The sequence below is a fragment of the Phyllobates terribilis genome, unplaced genomic scaffold (genome assembly GCF_046119375.1).
Source record: "Phyllobates terribilis strain yellow unplaced genomic scaffold, ASM4611937v1 Scaffold_1__5_contigs__length_1240528914, whole genome shotgun sequence".
In the NCBI taxonomy this organism is placed as follows: Eukaryota; Metazoa; Chordata; class Amphibia; order Anura; family Dendrobatidae; genus Phyllobates; species Phyllobates terribilis.
The window spans coordinates 908856411-908878336 of record NW_027362761.1 but is presented as its reverse complement, the minus strand read 5'-3'; the positions used below and the strand labels follow the sequence as shown (position 1 = coordinate 908878336).

The 21926-nt window shown below is 45.6% G+C and overlaps 1 protein-coding gene across 1 annotated transcript in view; it reads right to left on the bottom strand.

Moving 5' to 3' along the window:
- ADAD1 (adenosine deaminase domain containing 1) overlaps positions 1 to 19309 on the bottom strand; it is a 178078-nt gene extending 158769 nt beyond the window's left edge. The window contains exons 1-2 of the mRNA XM_073655618.1: positions 19153 to 19309; positions 5819 to 6007 (exon numbers count right to left, since the gene is read on the bottom strand). Coding sequence (XP_073511719.1) covers positions 5819 to 6007; positions 19153 to 19309 — 346 coding nt within the window. The remainder of the gene's footprint in view (positions 1 to 5818; positions 6008 to 19152) is intronic.
- Between the last annotated feature and the right edge of the window lie 2617 nt (positions 19310 to 21926).

Sequence of the window (21926 nt, the reverse complement as noted above, 5' to 3'; positions counted from 1 at the left end):
TAAATTAATTTTCTTTTTTTTTTAAATTTCTATTCTAACACCTAAATAAAATTTGGTTATTTTACACACACACAGTTAAAAATAAAAAGTCCCACTAGTCACAAAGACCGTATTCTGCCAAGGAGCATACGCCTTTCTTGCCTCAGACACTGACCGTGAGGGAGAGGATGTCACATTCCTCTTATTTTTCCTCCTTCTCCTCTTCTTCCTCCAGTGATCATAAACCCCCATGCAGATGCCCCAGGACAGCAAATGATCCAGCGGCCAGCGTTTGTGACCACCTATGGACCTAATCTCCTGAAAATTATGAACCTCAGATTCTCAAGTGCTGCTTTATCAGGAATCCAATTTGACACTGCCAGCTCCAAAAATCAACTTTTCAAAGTCTTTCTCTGAGTATTACGTAAATCTCATAATGGCCTAGATACATTTATATGCCCAACAATCTCTTGCCCAAAATTCCACTTCATCATATGCTAACTGGACCCCTGTAGACAGAAGAAATTATGAAGTTTTGGGGCCTTGTCCTTCACATGGGTATAGTGAAGAAGCCAGAAGTTCAGCAATACAGCTGAAACCAGACCTTTACATACACTATATAAAAAGACACATATGCATGTTTAGCTCAATATCGGATATGAAATCAGAATAAGCTTTTCCCGTTTTAGGTCAATTAGGATTACCATAATTTTTAATATTTGCCAAATGCCAGAATAATGAGAGTGAGAGTATGTTTTAAGGCATTTTTATTACTCAATGCAAAGACAAAAGTTTACATACATTTCATTAGTATTTGGTACCATTGCCGTTAAACTGAATGACTTGGCTCAAACGTTTAGGATATCCTTCCACAAGCTTCACACAATAGTTAGTCGGAATTTGGGCCCATTCCTCCTGACAAAACTGGTTTAACTGATCCAGGTTTGTAGGTCGCCTTGCTCGCATCTGCCTTTTCAGCTTTGCCCATACATTTTCAATAGGATTTAGATCAGGGCTTTGTGATGGCCACTCCAAAATATTGACTTTGTTATCCTTAAAAGGGGTATTCCCAACTTCAAGATCCTATCCAAACATGTAGTAGGTGTAATAATAATATTAGCAAATACCTCCAATTAGAAATATAGTATAGTATTTTTGATCTGCTATGTCTCTTTCCTCATGTGCAGGCAATACAGGACCGTAGGTATCCACGGTTACAACCACTAGCAGCTAGCTAACTATCACTTTATCAGTGGACATAACCATGAATAGCTAAGGTCCTGCATATGAGGAAAGACAGCGAATCAAAAATATCTCTCTTCTAATTAGAGATATTTGCTAATATTAATATTATTATTACACCTACTACATATTGGGATAGGATACTGGAAATGGGAATACCCATTTAAGCCACTTTGTTACCATTTTGGCAGTATGCTTCGGGTCATTGTCCATTCGGAAGACCCATTTCCGCCCAAGTTTTAACTTCCTGGCTGATGTCTTGAGATATTGCTTCAGTATTACCACAATCTTCTTTTCTCATGATGCCATCTTATTTGTGAAGTGCACCAGTCCCTCCTGCAGCAAAATAACCCCACAACATGATGCTGCCGTCCCTGTGTTTCACAGTTGGGATGTTGTTCTTAGGTTTCCAAGCTTCTCCCTTTTTCCTCCCAAACGTATCAATTAGCAATATGCCCAAAAAGTTCAATATTAGTTTCATCAGACCAGAGGACAGGTCTCCAAAAATTAACGTCTTTGTTCATGTGTGCATTTGTAAACATTAATCTGGCTTTTTTATGTTTCTTTTGGAGTAATGGCTTCTTCCTGGCAGAGTGGCCTTTCAGCCCATGTTGATACAGCGCTCTTTTCACTGTGGATATTGACACAATCTTACCAGCTTCTGCCATCATCTTCACAAGGTCTTTTGCTTTTGTTCTTGGGTTGATATGCACGTCGGACCAAAGCACATCAATCTCTGGGACACAGAACCCGTCTCCTTCCTGAGCGATATGATGGCTGGACATTCCCTTCTTGTTTGTACTTGCGTATAATTGTTGGTACAGATGAACGAGGCACCTTCAGGTATCTTGAAATTGTATCCAAGGATGAGCCAGAATTGTGCAAGTCCACAATTCTCTTCCTGATATCTTCGCTGATTTCTTTGGACTTTCCCATGATGCTACACAAAGAAGCAGTGTGTTTCAGGTATGCATTAAATTACACCCACAGGTGTGTTTATAATTAACTCAGATGTTGCCAGAAAACCTATCAGAAGCTTCCAAACACATGACATCATCATATGGGCAGTACAGAATTGTTTAAAGGCATAGCAATCTTAGTGTATGTAAACTTTTGACTTTGCAATAAGTAATAAAAATGCCTTAAAACATTCTCGCTCACTCATTATTCTGGCATTTGGCAAATATTAAAAATTATGGTAATCCTAATTGCTCTAAAACAGGAAAAGGTTTATTCTCATTTCATGTCAGATATTGAGAAAAACATGCATGTGTGTCTTTTTATATAGTTTATGTAAACTTCTGGTTTAAACTGTATTTTATAACACACTCTAGTTTTCCGAATGTCTATGTCCCGGAAATGGTTTGAGGTCATTCACAAATTCTTGTATTACAACGATAAGGCACAGTGTCCACACCGAGCTGACCCCAAGTTTGACGGACTTTTTAAAAGTCGGCTAGTCATTGATCACTTCAGCAACAAATTTGCTGAGGTGTACATTCCCCAGAGGGTCATATGCTAGATGAATTCATAATACACTTCAAGGGGAAGCTTAAATTCCGGGAATATCAAACAAGTAAGAGGGCCAGGTACGGAATTAAAATGTACAAGCTGTGCGAGTGTACCTCAGGTTACACCCACAGATTTAGGTTTTATGAAGTGAGGGACACCCGGAATGAACTCCCCTGCATGCCCCGCCTGTCCTCGGAGTGGGAAAATTGTGTGGGATTTGGTGCACCCACTGCTGAATCAAGGTTATCACCTCTAAGAAGATAACTTTTACACCAGCGTCCCATTCTTCAAATCCCTCTTTGCTAGAGCTATCGCAGCCTGCGGTGCTGTGCACAAAAACGAGAGAGGACTCCATAGGGTGCTAATTGGGCAGCTGCTCAGAAAAGGAGAGAGCAGACTGCAATGTAGTGACAACATGCTGGTGGTCAAGTACAAGGACAAAAGGGATGTACTTTTCAGCACAACAATACATGGTAATGGCAGCACCCCCACATCTGTACGAGGTACCATTACACAGATCACCAAGCCAGAATATGTCCTGGTGTACAATAAGAACATGGGGGGAGTTGATCTCTCTGATAAAGTCCTCCAGCCCTATAGGGCCATGCAGAGAGCTCAAGGTGTAGTACAAAAAGCTGGCCGTGCATATCGTAGAGATGGCAATGTATAATGCTTACATTCCATCACGATATGCAGGCCAGACCGGCACATTCCTTCAGTTTCAGGAGGTAGTGATCATGGTCCTAATATTTGTTAGTTAGGAAGGCCCCAGTACCTCTGGAACTGAAGGTGCCTGTATAGTACCAGGGCAACATATCCCCGTTGAGGTCCCCCAATCAGGAAAGAAAAGAAGGTGACAAAAAAGATGCAAAGTTACTTACAGAATGGGGGAAAAGAAAGGATATCATTTCTCCGTGTGACACTTGCACCTACAAACCTGGTCTGTGCATAAAAGACTGTTTCAAAGTCTACTACTCATCCATGGATTACTACATTTAGGACTTACTATAATTTATTGCATGACTAGATGTACTCTACATATCTTATGTATGCCAACCTGATCCACTCTACACAACTCACGTATGCCATCACATTATAAAATTCACATACCAGGAGAACATAAGATCAATTCCAATATAGGGTCACTTGTAGGGGGTTTCTCCTATTTTGACACCTTAAGGGTTCTGCAAATGCATCATGGGGCCAGTTAACATTTCCATCAAAATCTGCGCTCCAAAAAGTCACTCTTTCCATTTGGAGTTCGGCAGTGAGCCCAAAGAGTAGTTTTTCCAGTAGTTGTAGTTGGGAGAAATTGCACAACAAAATGTTGGGGTCCATTTTCTCCTGCTACCCTTGTGAAAATGAAAAAAATTAGGGCTAAAGCAAAATTTTTGTTGGAAAAATCAGGGTTTTTTTTGGTTTAACATTGTAAAATTTTGCGAAGCACCTATGGGTTCAAGATGCTCATCTAAGTCTATATACATTCCTTGAGAGACCTAGTTTCCAACATGAGGGTCACTTCCACTGTTTCGGCATATCAGGGACTCTGCAAAGAGGACCTGGCGTCCGCTATCGATTACAGCAAATTTTGCACACCAAAAGGCAAATGGCGCTCCTTCACTTCAGAGTCATGCTGTACCCCCAAACATTAGTTTTCCACCTCATATGGGGCATCTGTGTACTCAAGAGAAGTTGCACAACAAATTTGGGGGTCCATTTTCTCCTGTTACCCTTGTGAAAAAAAAATTGGGGTACAAAAATTTTTTTTGTGGAATAAAGTAAAAATTTATTTTTTTCCTTCCATGGTGCCTTAAAGGGGTATTCCCATCGCCAAGATCCTATCCCAATATGTAGTAGGTGTAATAATAATATTAGCAAATACTGCCAATTAGAAATGTAGTATAGTATTTTTGATTCTCTGTGTCTCTTTCCTCATATACAGGCATTATAGGACCTTAGGTATCCAAGGTTACGACCACTGATAAAGTGACAGTTAGATAGCTGCTAGTGGTCGTAACCATGGATACCTAAGGTACTGTATTGCCTGCACATGAGGTAAGTGGCATAGCGAATCAAAAATACTATACTATATTTCTAATTGGAGATATTTGCTAATATTATTATTATTATTACACCTACTACATATTGTGATAGGATCTTGGAAATGGGAATACCCCTTTAGTTCCTGTGGAACACCTAAAGAGTTAATAAAATTCCTGAATGTAGTTTTCAGCACTTTGAGAGGCGCAGTTTTTAAAATAATGTCACTTTTGAGTATTTTCTGTCATATAGGCCCCTCAAAATCACTTCAAATGTGATGTGGTCCCTAAAAAAATAGATTTTGTCAATTTCATTAGAAAAATGAGAAATTGCCAACAATTTGAGCTTGTAAATTGCGAAATTTTCGCAAAAAAATTCGATATTTTAACAAATAAACGTAAAAAAAATTCAACCTAAATTTACCATTAACATGAAGTTATTACCGCATAAAGTTGCACTGGTCAGAAGTATAAAATTTAGCCTGGTCAGGAAGGTGAAAACAGCCTCGGGGGTGAAGGGGTTAATGATAGAAACATCTGATCAAAAGCTCTAAAAACACAAGCAGCAAACTTAGTGAAAACCAAGATTTGTGTTAAGCTCAAACTTTTGGACAAGATTGTACAACTAACACACTAATTACACAAGAATACATAAGAAATCATATTGTCAAAAGATTTAAAGAGGTTGTCCACTGCTTATACATTGATGCCCAATCTGTATGATAGAGCATCAATGTCTAATTGGCCGTGTGCCGGCACCCTGCCCCGATCAGCTGTTATCGGTGTTAGCATTATTTCCAGCCGGCGGCAGCTGAGCTTGGCCGTCTAGTTGTAGTGGCCACCGCGGGGTACTACACATCCGCCTACTATTCAATTCAATGGGAGGCAGATGTGTACTACCCCGCGGTGGCCACAACTGGACGGCCAAGTTCAGCAAGTAAATAGTTCCTACAGGTGGCCGCCACCGACAGAAAACAGCTGATTAGCGGGGGTGTATCAATGTATGAGTAGTGGACAACTTCTTTAAAGTTGCAATTCATCCTCACCTGTGGTTACGGTCTCTTTAAGCTCAAGTTCCATTCGCTGCATTTGTGCAAATTGGTGTAAAGCAGAAATTGAATTCAATTCGCCAAGTTTATACTTCATAATAAACTCTTTCGGAACTTTTTTAGGTGCCACTGACAATGTTGGTGGACGTAGAATCATCTCTGCCAAAAATGGTTCAGTACGGTTCCCTGGATAAATTGGTTATGAAAGAGCGAAAGGTAAAGCAAGTGTGAGACAGACTAAAATATCGAGAGAATGAAGAGTGAGAAAGAGTGCATGTTTAAAAGGGAAGAGTCATACGAGGATCGTAAGTAATGTTAGGATCTATTCAGCTGTCACGCTTGGGTCAAGAGAGCCACCAGCCAGTTCGAGCATTGTATTTCGATCCTCGTATGAGTTATACAGCTGTGTAACTCTTCACCCCAAGTTCCTAAAGGAGTATAAAAATTGTACTGTCCCCACCCTCAAACTATAAAGATGAGACGCCCAGTGCACTTATCTTTAGAACATTTGTAATTCAGTGCGACAGGAGCTGCTCCTCCTGGGTTCAATGGCCGCAGGCAGTTCGTCAGACGACCCCCAAACTCTGCCTTCAAGCCACCGTACACTCTGAAGACAGTGAAGCATGGTGGTGCAAGCATCATGATATGGCCATGTTTCTCTTACTATGGTGTCGGACCTATTTACCGCACATCAGGGATCATGGACCAGTTTGTATATATTAAAATACTTGAAGAGGTCATGTTGCCTTACGCTGAAGAGGATATGCCCTTGAAATGGGTTTTTCAACAAGACAACGACCCTAAACACACCAGTAAACAAGCAAAATCTTGATTCCTGTCCAACAAAAGACGGATTTTGGTAAGACCTTACCTGTAAAATCCTTTTCAGCGAAGGAAGGAAGGGAGACACAGATCCATTACTAGTTAGTAGGCGGAGCCCCACAGGATAGTTCACCTCAGATTAGAAAAAAGTGACGACCGGCCCCTCCAGCTTAGGCTCCTCCTACTCCCATGTTCCTCAGTCCGTACACAAGCTAAGGAAGAGCAGACAACACCAGCGGAACAAAACAACCCCTTCCGAAAATTCAGAAATGTGAGATAACAGGTTATGCATATAACAGAAAACACACAGTCCCAGGCACTACTCACTGGACCTGACAACTGCGATGAGCTGGCAATGCTGGAACAGAGCCCTAGTGAGCCGACCCCCGCCCAGATGACCGCCATCAGAGAGGAGTCGCGCCGCATCTAGAAAACAATAATGCACTTCTGCCATGGGAGGGTGCTGTGTCTCCCTTCCTTCCTTCGCTGAAAAGGATTTTACAGGTAAGGTCTTACCAAAATCAGTCTTTCAGCAGCAGAAGGGAAGGAAGGGAGACACAGATCCATTACTAATGGGACGTCCCAAAGCAGTCCAGAACTCAAGGGTGGGAAACAGTGGCAGAATCGCCAACCCCCCAACAACTTAGGAAAGCGCGCAACGAGCGACAAAACTAGATAAAGATATAACCTAAACCACCGCTGCCTGCAGGACCCTGCGTCCCAAGGCCGCATCGGCGCAAGCACTCACGTCCACTTTATAAAATTTAGTAAAAGTGTGAACGGAGCGCCAGGTAGCCGCCCGGCAGAGCTGCGCTGCCGAGGCCCCCTGCTGAAAAGCCCACGACGAACCAACAGCTCTCGTGGAATGAGCTCGAACCTTAACCGGACAAGGCTCGCCTTTGAGCCGGTACGCCTCCAGGATAGCCGAACGTATCCACCGCGCTATAGTGTCCTTGGAGGCCCGCTGACCACGCCGACGACCAGCAGGAATCACAAAAAGAGTCCGACTTCCGAAACCCTTGCGTGATTGTAAGATAGAACTTCAAAGCCCACACCAAATCCAACGAGTGCAAGGCTCGCTCCTTTGGACTTTTCGGATTCGGACAGAGTGAGGGCAACACGATGTCCTGATTGACGTGGAAACGCGACACCACTTTAGGCAGAAAATCGCCACGGGTACGAAGCACCAAGCGATCCGAGTGGAACTCCAGAAAAGGGGGAGAGCAAGACAGTGCTGCCAACTCAGAAACCCTTCTCAAAGAGGTGACCGCCACCAGGAAGGCCACCTTCCAAGAAAGTAAGTAAAGCGTAGCTGAATCCATAGGCTCAAACGGCCCATGCTGAAGAGCCTCCAAGACTAGATTGAGCCGCAAAGGAGCCACAAACGCCCTCCGAGGCGGAAACTGATGTGCAACCCCTCGAAAAAAAGAGCGCACATCCCTGCGCGAGGCAATAGCCTTCCGAAAAAGCACGGATAGCCCCCGCAAAGTACCAACCCCCAGACCCTTGGCCAAACCACATTGCAGAAAAGCCAATAAGTTGGGAATGGAAAAAACCCTCGGGTTCCTTGACGATCCAGAACACCATGAATAGAAGGCCTCCCAAGTTCTGTGATAAATCCTAGTCGTAGCTGGACCTCTGGCCGCCCGCAAGGTGGCAATGACCTCGGCCGAAAACCCACGACGGGTCAAGATCTCGGTCTCAAGTGCCATGCCGTCAAACGAAGCAACTTCAGGTCCGGATGACGAATGGGCCCTTGGGTTAACAGGTCCGGGCGAAGAGGCAGCGGAAACGGAGGCGCCGCCAGAAGAGACACCAGCGTTGAATACAAAACCCTCCGCGGCCAATCCGGCGCAACCAAAATTGCCGGAATTCGTTCGAGTTCGATCTGCCGGATGACCAGAGGAAGCAAGGATACCGGCAGAAACACGTAGATCAGCTCGAACTGGTCCCACGGGGCCACTAGAGCATCTACTGCCACAGCCTCCGGGTCCCTGTACCTGGACATGAACGTCGGAACCCTGGCGTTCAGCCTGGATGCCATCAAGTCCACCTGGGGAGTCCCTCAACGGGAGCACAGCAGTGTATAAACTTCCAGATGAAGACTCCATTCTCCGGGATCCACCTGCTCGTGACTGAGGAAGTCCGCCGTGATATTCAGCACTCCTGGGATGTGAATCGCGGAGATGGCTGGGACCCTGAACTCAGCCCATACCAGGATCCGAGAGACCTCCATCATGAGTCTGGAACTCTTTGTCCCGCACTGATGGTTGATATACGCGACCGCTGTCGCATTGTCCGTTTGAATCCGGACCGGCAGACCGCTCAAGGGGACCGTCCAATGTTGGAGGCAGAGAAATATCGCTCTCAATTCCAGGATGTTGATCGGCAGAGACGACTCCTCTGACGACCAGACCCCCTGAACCCAGAGATGGTTCCAAACCCCCCCCCCCTCCCCCAGCCAGTCAGGCTGGCATCGGTGGTAATTACCGACCACCGTGGGAGGAGGAAGGATTTCCCCAGGGATAAAGCTTCCGGAAGTAACCACCATCCAAGAGACTCTCGCACCCTGCGGGAGATACCGACACAGCGATCTAGCGAAGCCGGCGATCGGTCCCAACGGTTCAGAATAAGATTTTGGAGACCCCGGGAATGAAATTGTGCAAACGGTACCGCTTCCATTGCTGCCACCATCAGACCCAGAAGGCGCATACACTTCCGAAGGGACATCGCCCTCGCCGACCTCATAGCCTGGACATGGTGACGAAGGTTCGCTTGTTTATCCGGAGGCAGGGACACCACTGCTCGAATCGTGTCGAAAAGCATCCCCAAGAACAGGATTGACTGCGACGGCTCCAAAGACGACTTCTTCCAATTGACCAGCCACCCGAAGTCCTCCAGGTGCTGAAGGGAGAGATCGCAAGCCGTCACCGCCTCCTCCGCTGTGGATGACACAACAGGTTGTCCAGGTAAGGGAGAATCGTAACTCCTTGCCTTCGAAGGAGCGCCATGAGCGGCGCCAGAATTTTTGTAAAAACCCTGGGCGCCGAGGCCAACCAGAATGGTAGGGCCACAAACTGGTAATGGGCCTGACCTATGGCGAAACGCAGGAAGCGCTGGTGAGCCCTGCCGATAGGGACATGCAAATAGGCGTCGCGGATGTCGATCGACACCAAGAAATCGTACTGCGACAGGGCCGCCACGACAGAGCGAAGAGACTCCAAACGGAATTTCCGGGTCCGGACATGAACATTCAATTCTTTGAGGCCCAAAATGGGGCGAAAATGGTCCTCCTTTTTGGGGACCACAAAAAGGTTGGAGTAAAACCCCCTTCCCCGGTCCTCCGGCGGAACCGGAACCACCACCCCCTGCTGCAGAAGAGAGTCGACCTCCCGCAGCAGTGCGGCAGCCAGCTTGGGCTCGTACAGGATGCGTGACTGACGAAACCTGTCCGGGGGTCGAGAATGAAACTCTATGAAATAGCCTGCCGACATAATCCGCGTCACCCAGGACGCCCAAATCGATCCGAATTGAAGCAGACGACCTCCCACCCGAGAGCCCTCGAGGGGGTTCCTGGCGTCAGTCCGCCTTAGCGGGCTTTTTGTCAACCTCCCGTTTGTCCTGACGGAAATGTTGTTTCCAGGGTGTACGGGATCTCTGGGTGGTCTTCTTTCCGGAAGACGAGGGACGACCCGATCTCCAAGAGGGCTGACCGAACCGTCCCCTGGGCCGAAAGGACCGACGACCACTACCGGCACTTGACTTGCCAGATGTAGAAGCCGCTGCTTTCCGCTGCGGCAAAGCCGAATCCTTGGCCTTGGCAATCAGCTCCGTGAGGTCCGAACCAAAAAGCTGACCGCCCTTGTACGCCAGACTCAGCAAACCTTGTTTGGATACCGCGTATCCAGTCCACTGTTTAAGCCACAGTGCTCTCCTGACTGAGACGGCCGAGGATTGAGCCCTGGACAAAACCGAAGTAGCATCCAGCACTGCGTCCCTGCCATATCGGGCCGCCTCTTCCAACAGCTGGAAGAGCCTTTCCACCTCAGACAGCGGAGTCCTATCTTGCCACGCCGTCTGCAGCTGATCCAACCACCGCAGAGAAGCCTCACTAGCCCACATGTCCCCCAAGGCCGCTCGGAATCCATGACCCGGGGCCTCGTAGATGGACTTCGCCGCTAACTCCGTCCTATCCAGCGGGTCCTGTCGACTCGCCTTCCCTTTAACAGGAAGCAAAGAGGATTTGCTCAGCTGAGACAATGGCACGTCCACTTCAGGAGAGGGGACCCAATTAGCGATAGTCTCCGTGGAGCAGGGATACAGGGCATCAAAAAACCGCATCCCCTGGAAGCGTTTATCCGGACACAGGCGTTCCTTCTCCACCGCCTCGTTAAGTTCATCGTGCACCGGGAGCGTCGAACGAGCCCGACGCGACTCCTGATACAGCCGGGCCGACTTGCCAGGGCGCCTCGTCACCTCTTCAGACAGCTGTAACGCTTCCCGCATAGCCCCAATAAAAGCGTCCACGCGGCCCGAAAGCGAAGAAGAGCGACCCTGCCGATCCTCTTCATCAGAATCGGAGATCTCACCAGCAGAGTCTGTCGGTGATTCCGAAGCCTCTGACGCACTGAGCGGAGGAGACAGCGCCACCACAGGCCTGTGGCGCTTCTTGCCTCGTGAAGTCGGTTGGGACTTAGTCTGTCTGACCTCCTGGGTCATTGGGTATCAGCTGTCATTGGAGCGTGTGAGCGCTTCCACTTTAACATCACTGAGGCCCCCGACCAGTGTCGAACCTGACGCCGTCGAAGACCCCGGCGTATCAGATATGCGTGACCGATCCTGAAGCGGACCGGGAGAGAGGTCCGCACCCCCTGGTCCCTGATCCGACATGCCCCCACACAGTTGCGAGCGTCGTGGTTAAGGCGGTAACAACCCCTTACAATGGGTACGGGAATAGAGGATGTGTGATTCTGCTACCACAGCCTGTTCCTACACACAAAACCCCCAAACACTGAAGGGTTAAAGCTCCTCCTTAAAGGGAGAAGAGCTACCCCAGCTGCCGGCAGAGCAAAAGTTAACCTAACAGACTAGGGTCCAGAAAGGGTTAACTGCCCTGGTGAGGCCAGACCCCTCAGAAGGGGTTAATGCTGCTTACCACGCAATACGCCTTTGCCTTAGAAGGATAGCGGTGTGCAAGTCCCTCAGCGGGGAAGTAGCAGCGCTGTATATAGCACACCCTGTCTGCCTTAAGAGGCCAGCAGTAAGGTGCTCTGCGCTGCAATAGTGTGAGAAAGGAATCTTCTGCCTTAAAAACAGAAGTGACTCACCAGCTGGCCGGGGTGACTGCCCTTCCTTACACAGTGCTCGGTGTCTGGTGTAGAGAGAGGGGAGCAGGGAGCAGGAGGTAGCACGAGGTAATGGCCGGAAGAAGAAGAGGGGGCTGGGACAGCTCCAGCGCGCGCTTTCCTGGCACTTCCTGTCTGAGCTATGATGACAGGCAGCAGACAGGCGCGAAGCCACGCCCCCCGCCGCTACCAACGGAGCCCGCGCTCCTCCGTCCCTGCTCCCCTGCCGATAACACAAATGCCTGCAGCGGAGATATCCTCCTGCAGGGACAAAACAAGCAGTCACCACTTGAAAACAGTAACAGCGGCTGCCGCAGCAGCCGCTGAAGCACTCAGACCACAGAGAGCACTTACCCAGCTGAGCGCCACAGGGACCCCCAGGGATATGTGGCGCCGTGGCCATTTGCTCCCCCCCACGGAGGAGCGCACAGGGACCCCACAGAAGCGGTGTGCGTCTCCGCCAGGGAGCGCCCTGTATCCCCCGGGGCCGGCAGGCTTCTGCGGGGACCTCCTTAGGGGGTACACAGATCTGCCAGGGGAGGGTCAGGGGTCCCAGCAGCGCCGAGACCCCTTAAGACCTCTAGACCACGGAGGGTCCAGGTCTCCGAAGTAAAATAAAAAATTCTTCTGAGGAGCTGCAAAGGCAGCGACTATCCTCTGCGACCTCAAATTTTAGACTGAAGAACATGGGAGTAGGAGGAGCCTAAGCTGGAGGGGCCGGTCGTCACTTTTTCTAATCTGAGGTGAACTATCCTGTGGGGCTCCGCCTACCCACTAGTAATGGATCTGTGGCTCCCTTCCTTCCCTTCTGCTGCTGAAATTGAGGTTATGGAGTGGCCAGTCCAATCACCGAACCTTAATCCGATAGAAGACTTGTGGGGTGACATCAAAAATGCAGTTTCTGAGGAAAAGCCAACAGATGCCAAAAAATTGTGGGATGTAGTCAAAGCAGCCTGGACTGGAATAACAGTTGACAGGTGCCAGAAGCTAGTTGACTCTATGCAACATAGATGTGAAGCAGTTCTAAAAAACTGTGGGTATACAACTAAATATTAGGTTAGCAATTCACAGGAATGCTAAATCCTCAAAATAAAAAAAAAAAAGGAGTACATATTGTGAGTTTGTAAAGACAAATGCAGACACTGCTATTTTTTTTAATACAGCCCAATGTTCATTGTTTGGTATTTTCTGTAAAGCAATCAAAACATGAAGATAAATGTATATAATTTTTAAATTAGAAAACAGTGTGCAATGTTCCCAAACTAATATAAAGATTTTGTGCTTAACTCATGTTTTGGACACACTGCTATTATTCTGAACACTACTGTATAAACAGCCATTATCAGGAGACTGGCTGATAGTAACAGTATGAAGCTGCACACTGCTGTAAAAGTCCCAGACAGGAGGGGTGAGCAGTGAAGAAAAGCTCTTGTCATACCACCCCCCTGATAATATCTCCTTGTCTGGAGTCTAGGGTGAGGGGTGTGGCCTGCTCCCTGCTAGTAGCCCTAAAGTTAAGTAGACAAAGGAGGAAGGGGGGGGGGGGGGGGAGAGTCATGTCTCCATCCCAGCGCTGAAGTGAAGGAGACATCAGGGGACTGGCTGCTGCTACTAAAAGCTAGTAGCAGGCCATGCTCCCTCTTCTCAAACTGGTTGTTACAGCAGGGAGCTTCACACTGCTGTGTGACCCATTGTCCCAGAGGGGAGGAGGGAGCAGTGAGGAGCAGCTCCTGTCACAATGAATTACAACTGCTCTAATGATACTAGAAGTACACTGAGCATCTCATCTATATAGTTTATTAAGGCAGGGACAGTACAAACTTTTTTTTTTTTTTTTTTTTAATCTCCCCAGGTACCACTTTAACTTGTAAATCCACAAACAGAGAAAGCAACTCCACTCTTGAAAATAAAAATTAGATAACACAGCAAAACTTGAATCTGTCAGAATATAAAAAGATACATATCCAAAATACTTTTTACTGCATGAGTATACAGTTGTAGTCAATATTATGTGCACCCAACTACTAAATACACCATAAAAACATAAAAAATATCCCCGTTCAACGAAAATATTTGGATTTACAGTGTGCTTTGAAAAAGTATTCATACCACAAACTTTTCCACATTTGTTCACGTTACATCCACAAACTTAAATGTATTTTTATTGTGACTTTATGTGATATACCAACAAAGTAGCAAGTATTTGAGAAATGTAAAAGAAATACTACATGGCTTAACGATTTCAAAATATAAATCTGAAAATTGTGACATGCATTTGTATTTAGCCCCATGTAGTTTAATACCCCTAAATGAAATCTTGAGTGACCAATTGCCTCCAGACGTCACATAATAAGTGAATTGAGTCCACTTTTAATTTATTCTCAGCACAAGTATAGCTGTTCTGTGAAAGCCTCAGAGGCTTGTTTGATAAGATTAGGGATCAAACAGCATCATGAAAACCAAAGAACACACAAGACAGGGATAAAGTTGTTGCATTGCTAGGTAAAAAAAACAAAAAAAAAAAACAACATGTCCCAGCTCTGAGCATCTGACGGCGCACTGTTCAATCCATCATCCACAAAAGACTTGCATCAGTAATTGCAGCAAAAGGTGGTCCTACAAAGTACTGACTCAGGGGGATGAAATACAAAATGAATGTCACAATTTTTAGATTTATATTTTTAAAATTTTTTAGAAAACCATGTATAAATTTCCTTTACACATCACAAATGTTTGCTACTTTGTGTTGGTATATCACATAAAATCCCAATAAAATACATTTACCGGTAAGTTAGTGAGTGTAACGTGAAGAAATGTGGAAAAGTTCACAGGATATGAATAGTTTTCAGAGCACTATTTATACACAAATTCATGTTTGATATAGAAAAGCACAAGACACAAATATAAATTTAGCACCCAGTGTTCAAAATTGCCCGTAATTAACTAAAAATTAGACCAAATTGTCCCAACCTTGTTAATGATCACTTCACTTATGAACGGTTTGTTTCATGTATAAAAAAGGCCTGTTTTTTCCCAGTTTGCAATTTCAAAGACAAGATGCATGAACAGACCAGAAACACTATTATCATTAATCACAAGCAGCCTAAAAGGTACAAGACTATCTCTGAATACCTTGTTTTCTTGGCTTCAGCAGTTATAAGGGTATGTGCACACGATGCAGAAATGAAGCAGAAAATTTCTGCATCATTTCTGCATCTCCCTGGCAGAAAAAACGCATGCAGATTGTGCATACGTTTTTCCTGCAGAATACATGCGGATCCACATGCGTTTCCGCATGCAGATTGACAAGTGCTTTCCAGGCGATAGCATCACTTGGAAAGTGCTTGTGACAACTAGGTCACACTATATAAATCCATGCAAACAGCATGGATTTATATAGTGTGACCCGAGAGAATGGTTAAAAATAAAAAATAAATGTATACTTTACCCTCTGATGGCCCGCGCTGTCCTGCTCAATCCGTTCTCCCTCGCCGGCAACTTTGAATTGAAAGACCTGCCGACGTCAGCGTCACGTGACCCGTCACATGACTTTGACGTCAGCGCAGGTCCTTCAACTCACTGCAAAGTGCCGGGAACCAAGCAGGAGCGGTGCGCGGGCCGACAGAAGGTAAATATACATTTATTTTTTATTTTATTCTTTTTTTACAGCTTTTTTAATGGTACCTGGGTGTGGATGAGACTCTCCTCTCCTCCAGACCCGGGTACCATCCGCACATTAGAACGCGCCAATAGCGCAAGTACAAATGCAGTCTTGCTGAATTGGCGCGTTCTAATGCAAGTCAATGGCGGCGAAAACGCCGCGTTTACGCAAAATTAATTCACATGCTGCGGATTTTTGAGCGCAGCTTTTGCTTTGATGACTGCTTTGCACACTCTTAGCATTCTGTTGATGAGCTTCAAGAGGTAGTCACCGGAAATGGTTTTCACTTCACAGGTATGCCCTGTCAGGTTTAATAAGTGGGATTTCTTGCCTTATAAATGTAGTTGGGACCATCAGTTGTGCTGTGCATTAGTCAGGTGGATACACAGCTGATCGTCCTACTGAATAGACTGTTAGAATTTGTATTATGGCAAGAAAAAAGCAGCTAAGTAAAGAAAAACGAGTGGCCATCATTACTTTAAGAAATGAAGGTCAGTCAGTCCGAAAAATTGGGCAAACTTTGAAAGTGTCCCCAAGTGCAGTTGCAAAAACCATCAAGCGCTACAAAGAAACTGGCTCACATGAGGACCGCCCCAGGAAAGGAAGACCAAGAGTCACATCTGCTTCTGAGGATAAGTTTATCCGAGTCACCAGCCTCAGAAATCGCAGGTTAACAGCAGCTCAGATTAGAGATCAGGTCAATGCCACACAGAGTTCTAGCAGCAGACACATCTCTTCAACAACTGTTAAGAGGAGACTTTGTGCAGCAGGTCTTCATGGTAAAATAGCTGCTAGGAAACCACTGCTAAGGACAGGCAACAAGCAGAAGAGACTTGTTTGGGCTAAAGAACACAAGAAATGGACATTAGACCAGTGGAAATCTGTGCTTTGGTCTGATGAGTCCAAATTTGAGATCTTTGGTTCCAACCACCGTGTCTTTGTGCGATGCAGAAAAGGTGAACGGATGGACTCTACATGCCTGGTTCCCACCGTGAAGCATGGAGGAGGAGGTGTGATGGTGTAGGGGTGCTTTGCTGGTGACACTGTTTTGGGGATTTATTCAAAATTGAAGGCATACTGAACCAGCATGGCTCCCACAGTATCTTGCAGCGGCATGCTATTCCATCCAGTTTGTGTTTAGTTGGACCATCGTTTATTTTTCAACAGGACAATGACCCCAAACACACCTCCAGGCTGTGTAAGGGCTATTTGACCAAGAAGGAGAGTGATGGGTTGCTACGCCAGATGACCTGGCCTCCACAGTCACCAGACCTGAACCCAATCGAGATGATTTGGAGTGAGCTGGATCACAGAGTGAAGGCAAAAGGGCCAACAAGTGCTAAGCATCTCTGGGAACTCCTTCAAGATTGTTGGAAGACCATTTCCGGTGACTACCTCTTGAAGCTCATCAAGAGAATGCCAAGAGTGTGCAAAGCAGTCATCAAAGCAAAAGGTGGCTACTTTGAAGAACCTAGAATATAAGACATATTTTCAGTTGTTTCACACTTTTTTGTTAAGTATATAATTCCACATGTGTTAATTCATAGTTTTGATGCCTTGAGTGTGAATTTACAATTTTCATAGTCAAGAAAATACAGAAAAATCTTTAAATGAGAAGGTGTATCCAAACTTTTGGTCTGTACTGTACATAATCATCGCTGTCTGCATTGGGACTCTCAATCTACATTCCCTATCAGTAGGTCTTTGGAGTGTGGGAGGAAACCGGAGAACTCGGGAGGAAACCCATGCGAGCTCAGGGAGAACATACAAACTCCTTGCAGATGTTGTCCTTGGTGGGATTTGAACCCAGGACCCCAGAGCTGCAAGGCTGCAGTGCTAACCACTGAGCCACCGTGCTGCCCTATGTCAATCATCATCAAGGGCAAAGATTTTAGCAAATTGCGGTCATAATCTTGGCAAAATTCTCTATAAGGGCTGTGGAGTCGGAGTCATGGTCTGTGTCCATTTTGGAGGAGTAAAACCAGAGTCGGTATAAACTGGACCGACTCCAACTCCTAAAATATATAATAAATTTGGCACAGTTGTTCAATGCAGTTTGTGGGGAATTTTTTCACAAGAATTTGGGAAAGTTATGAAATGTCCTATAAATGTCTGTCCTATTCCTGATCTAAGAGTTTAGACTTGTAGCTGAGATGAATCTGTGCTACAGTAAATTTATCACAAACATGAGCCATGTATGAGGGAGTCAGTCGTGGTCATGGAAATTGAGAAGTCGGAATTGGAGTCGGAGGTTTGGCTTACCAACTCCACAGCCCCGCTATTTAGTGTATAACAGATTCAATACAACATCTGATTGGTTACTCAAATCTGGTTCAGAGTGCAAATATTAATTCTCTAGTTTTAAAGGGGTTGTCCGGTACTTTTAAAAAAATGCCAGTGTGTTTTAATGTTACATACGATCTTTCTAATTACCTTGGCTGCTGATAGCGTTGCTCACAGGCAGTATCGGTGGCCGCTCACAGGCAGCACGTGACCCCACGCTTACATCACGACAAGCGAGGTGTGACTCAGCGCTGGGGTGACTGCCGTGGCTGCTGTGTTGTGGATGGGGTTATTCCCCTGCGTCACACCTAGCATCCACCGCGCGCTTGTCCCAGTGAATGAGGACAGGGAGAGCACGCGGTGGATACCGGGTGTGACGCAGGGGAATAACCCCACCCACAACCCAGCAGCCACCGGTGGATTGCGGAAGAGGGACCTCTGGCTGCAGCCGCAACTTGTCGTGACGTCAGTGGATGTCAGCGTCGGCTGCAGCCGGGGGTCATGTAATGCGCGTGAGCGACCACTGATAGCGCCACTCACAGACAGTATCAGCAGCGCAAGGTAATTAGAAAGAAGCTTGTATTTATCATTAAAACACACTGGCATTTTTTTTTTAAAGTACCGGAAAACGCCTTTAACTCTATGGTACAAAGAATACAATAGGATGATCAATTCACACTGTTTCCACTAATACATGTCAATGTTAAGACAATCTGTAAATAGGGTGAAAATTCCCCGACAAGAGCCAGACCTGTACTTCATATAAATTCTGTTATTTGTCCAACATGTCAAAGATATCCTTGTGTATTATGCATCTGAACCATATGAAGAGTACACAGCTACAGAGGGGTTAAATTGAGCCTCTTGATAAATACAGAGCCAACAATAGTCACTTCACACTGAGGAGAAGCTGTGAGGGTTATCCGCTGTTGCTACTGCTTCTAGCCTTTCACTGCTCCATAATAAACAAAAACACTCTATATTCCCGTCTATTACAACTATATCCAGCATGAAAACAGCAGCACAAATCTCCCAGGTTTATATGTTACACACATATTAAAAACAATAGTGTCACAAGAGGCTTATTGTAAAGGTGGGCCCTAATTATAATGAGAAAACCGCTTTCCTACCAATGTCCAGAGTTGGACACATGAATGTTCATACAAGCATGCTTTCTATACATCACCAGTGCAGGAAAAAGATATAGAATGGAAAGCAACCTGTCACAGGAGAAATTTTTGAAATTCCATCGTGGGTTTCACAGTATGCTGAAGGCGCTGAAGGTGCAGTCTGGATCACAGGAGGCAAATTTCTCTGTAGTATCTGAGCAAAAGTGGGAACCTTAGACGTTTGATTCCAACAATTGATTCCCGACATTTTATCTGTAACAAGAAATGCTAAAACTATTATATAGGCCACCATTTATTATAATTCCTTGTAAAAATCAATGCACAGGCTCATCTCATTCTATACAACAAACGCTTAAAGAGGACTTTTCACCAGTTGTAGCCTGTTAAACTGGCTACTTCATAGAATACTGGCTGCAAAGATGAATTAAACATTTTTTTTTCTCATCTCTGTTGCAGCGATATTACCTTGTAATGTGTAGGTTATGTTAGAACAGCGCCGGGCACCCCTGCACAAGTCCACTTCATTATGCCAAAAGGGATGAGTGTTCACTTACCCGCCCGCGCTGCCTTGGCGTCTGTTTCCTCGCAGGATCTGCACACGATACGCAGGTCTCCTGGGAGTGTGCTTAGGGCGTGCACAAGCTTTCTGCCTTTTAAAACAGCTGCGCGCACTTCTCAAAAAACGTCCCCAGCCAGTAGCTGGGGGGGGGGGGGGGGGGAGTCTGTTATTTAAGGCACCCTCCCCTATTGGGAGGTGCCTTAGCAACTTTAGTAATCAGTGTGTTTTCTGCTACCTAGTTGTAAGGTCTCTGTTCTCCCTGAACTTGATCCTGTCTGCTATGCTGTAACCTGTTCCTGAGCCCATCCTGCCAGCACCAAGTCCAGAACATGATCCGTCTTATTCGCATCTACACCGAATACCCTCACCAGTCCAATCTGAAACTGTACCTGTGATCCTGTACCAGAGTCCGTCCTGTGTTCCTGAAGTTATCTTGCCTGTTTCCGATCCAGTACATCTCCTGTTTACCAGCTGCACGTCCACCTGTTAACCAATTCCTTCCCTGCCCCTTTGGGATGGGGGGGGTGGCCACGACTCCAGGGTTTGTCCTGCAGTAGCACCTAGCGCCCACCAGGGTTCAAACAGATCTACAATATCAGGGGCTCTAATGAAGAATCAGGTGGTCGCTTAGTTACGCCCCTCCAGGCATTTCCTGGGCTGTGGCTCAGTGGTTCCACAACCACATGCGTAACAGGTTATAATTTATGTTAAGTCCAAGGGGCGTTATCAGAGATTCATCTTTGGGGTGAAGTAATTTCTCCCCTGCATGACATGGACCAATCATAAGGAGGCAGCGTCAGGGAAAAAACTTGCTCTACAACTACTGTGCAGTTTGTAGCAAAGCTGAGTGTAATTAAGAACACTTCCAGATCTCCACTCACAGCAGTCAGTGTGGGTGGAGTGAGAATAGAGCAGAGTGGTATTACAAAGTTGTCTGCAGCTCTCCTTTCACAGCTTTGCCCCACCCCATACCGATAGGGCCATAAAGGAGAGAACTGGAAGTCTTTGTAATCACACTCAGCTCTTATCTATACTACAAAGTAGATGCAGAAAGAAGGGATGAGAACAGGACATTGTTTTACCTTACATTACAATTCCTGCTTATGATTTGTCAAAATCATGCAGGAGACAAAAGTACACGCCACAAGAGAATAATCTCTTATAAAATGATAACCTAAATTTACAAGATAATATCTCAGCAATGGAGATGAGAAAATAAAAGATAAATTGTCCTTTATACAGCTTTGCAGCCATTATTCCATGATGTGTCCAGTTTAACCGCTTCCCGACCGCCCACAGTAGATAAATGTCGGCGCTTGCTGGGCTCTGTGCAGCGCGACGTTTAAAAACGGTGGGTGGTCTCGCAGAGCTCAGGACCCCCAGGGTCCTGCAAGCACTGTGGGAGCAGTGCAGAGCGTTAGCTCTGACAGGGAACATCATCGGGACCTGATTAGATCAGGTCCCAGTGATGTTAACCCTTTGCTGTCTTCTATATGCCGCGATCTATAGTGATCGCGGCATATAGAAGACAGCAGGAGGAGAGGGGGTCGTCCACTTACCTCTCCGACGACCCCTTGATTCCTTTCAGGACCTGGCGTTGCTATGGCAGCTGGAGGTCACATGACCGCCTCCAGCTCTGCCATATATGGTGTCCTTCCTGCCTGGCTTCAGCCTGCAAGCTGATGCCAGGCAGGAGACTGTGAAACAGTCAGTGAAGATCTCATATAATGTAATACATGTCTATTACATTATCAGGGATCAGAAAAATAAAAATTAATGTCCCATACAGGGACTAAGTAAAAATGTAAAAAAAAGTAAAAAAAAATGTTTTGAAACTGTTAAAAAAAAAATACAAAATAAAAATAAATAAATAAAATATTAAACCGATAAATCCATATATTTATGCAAAAATAAAAAAAAGTACACATATTTGGTATTGCCGCGTCCGAAACAACCCGAGCTATAAAACGGTCACACTAATTAACTCCTTCTGTGCACACCGTAATAAAAAATAAATAAAAAACGGAGCAAAAAACTATGCTTTTTCCTCATATCGCCAAACAAAGTGGAAAAAAATGCGATCAAAAAGCAAAATGGAAATAAAAATGGTACCGCTGAAAACGTCATCTTCTTCGGCAAAAAACAAGCCGCCATACAGCTCCATCAGCCAAAAAAAAAAGTTATAGCGCTCAGAATAAAGCAATGCAAAAAAAATATTTTTTCTATAAAATTGTTTTATTGTGTAAAAGTGCCAAAACATAAAAAAATATACAGTAAGTGTAGTATCACTGTAAATGTACTGACC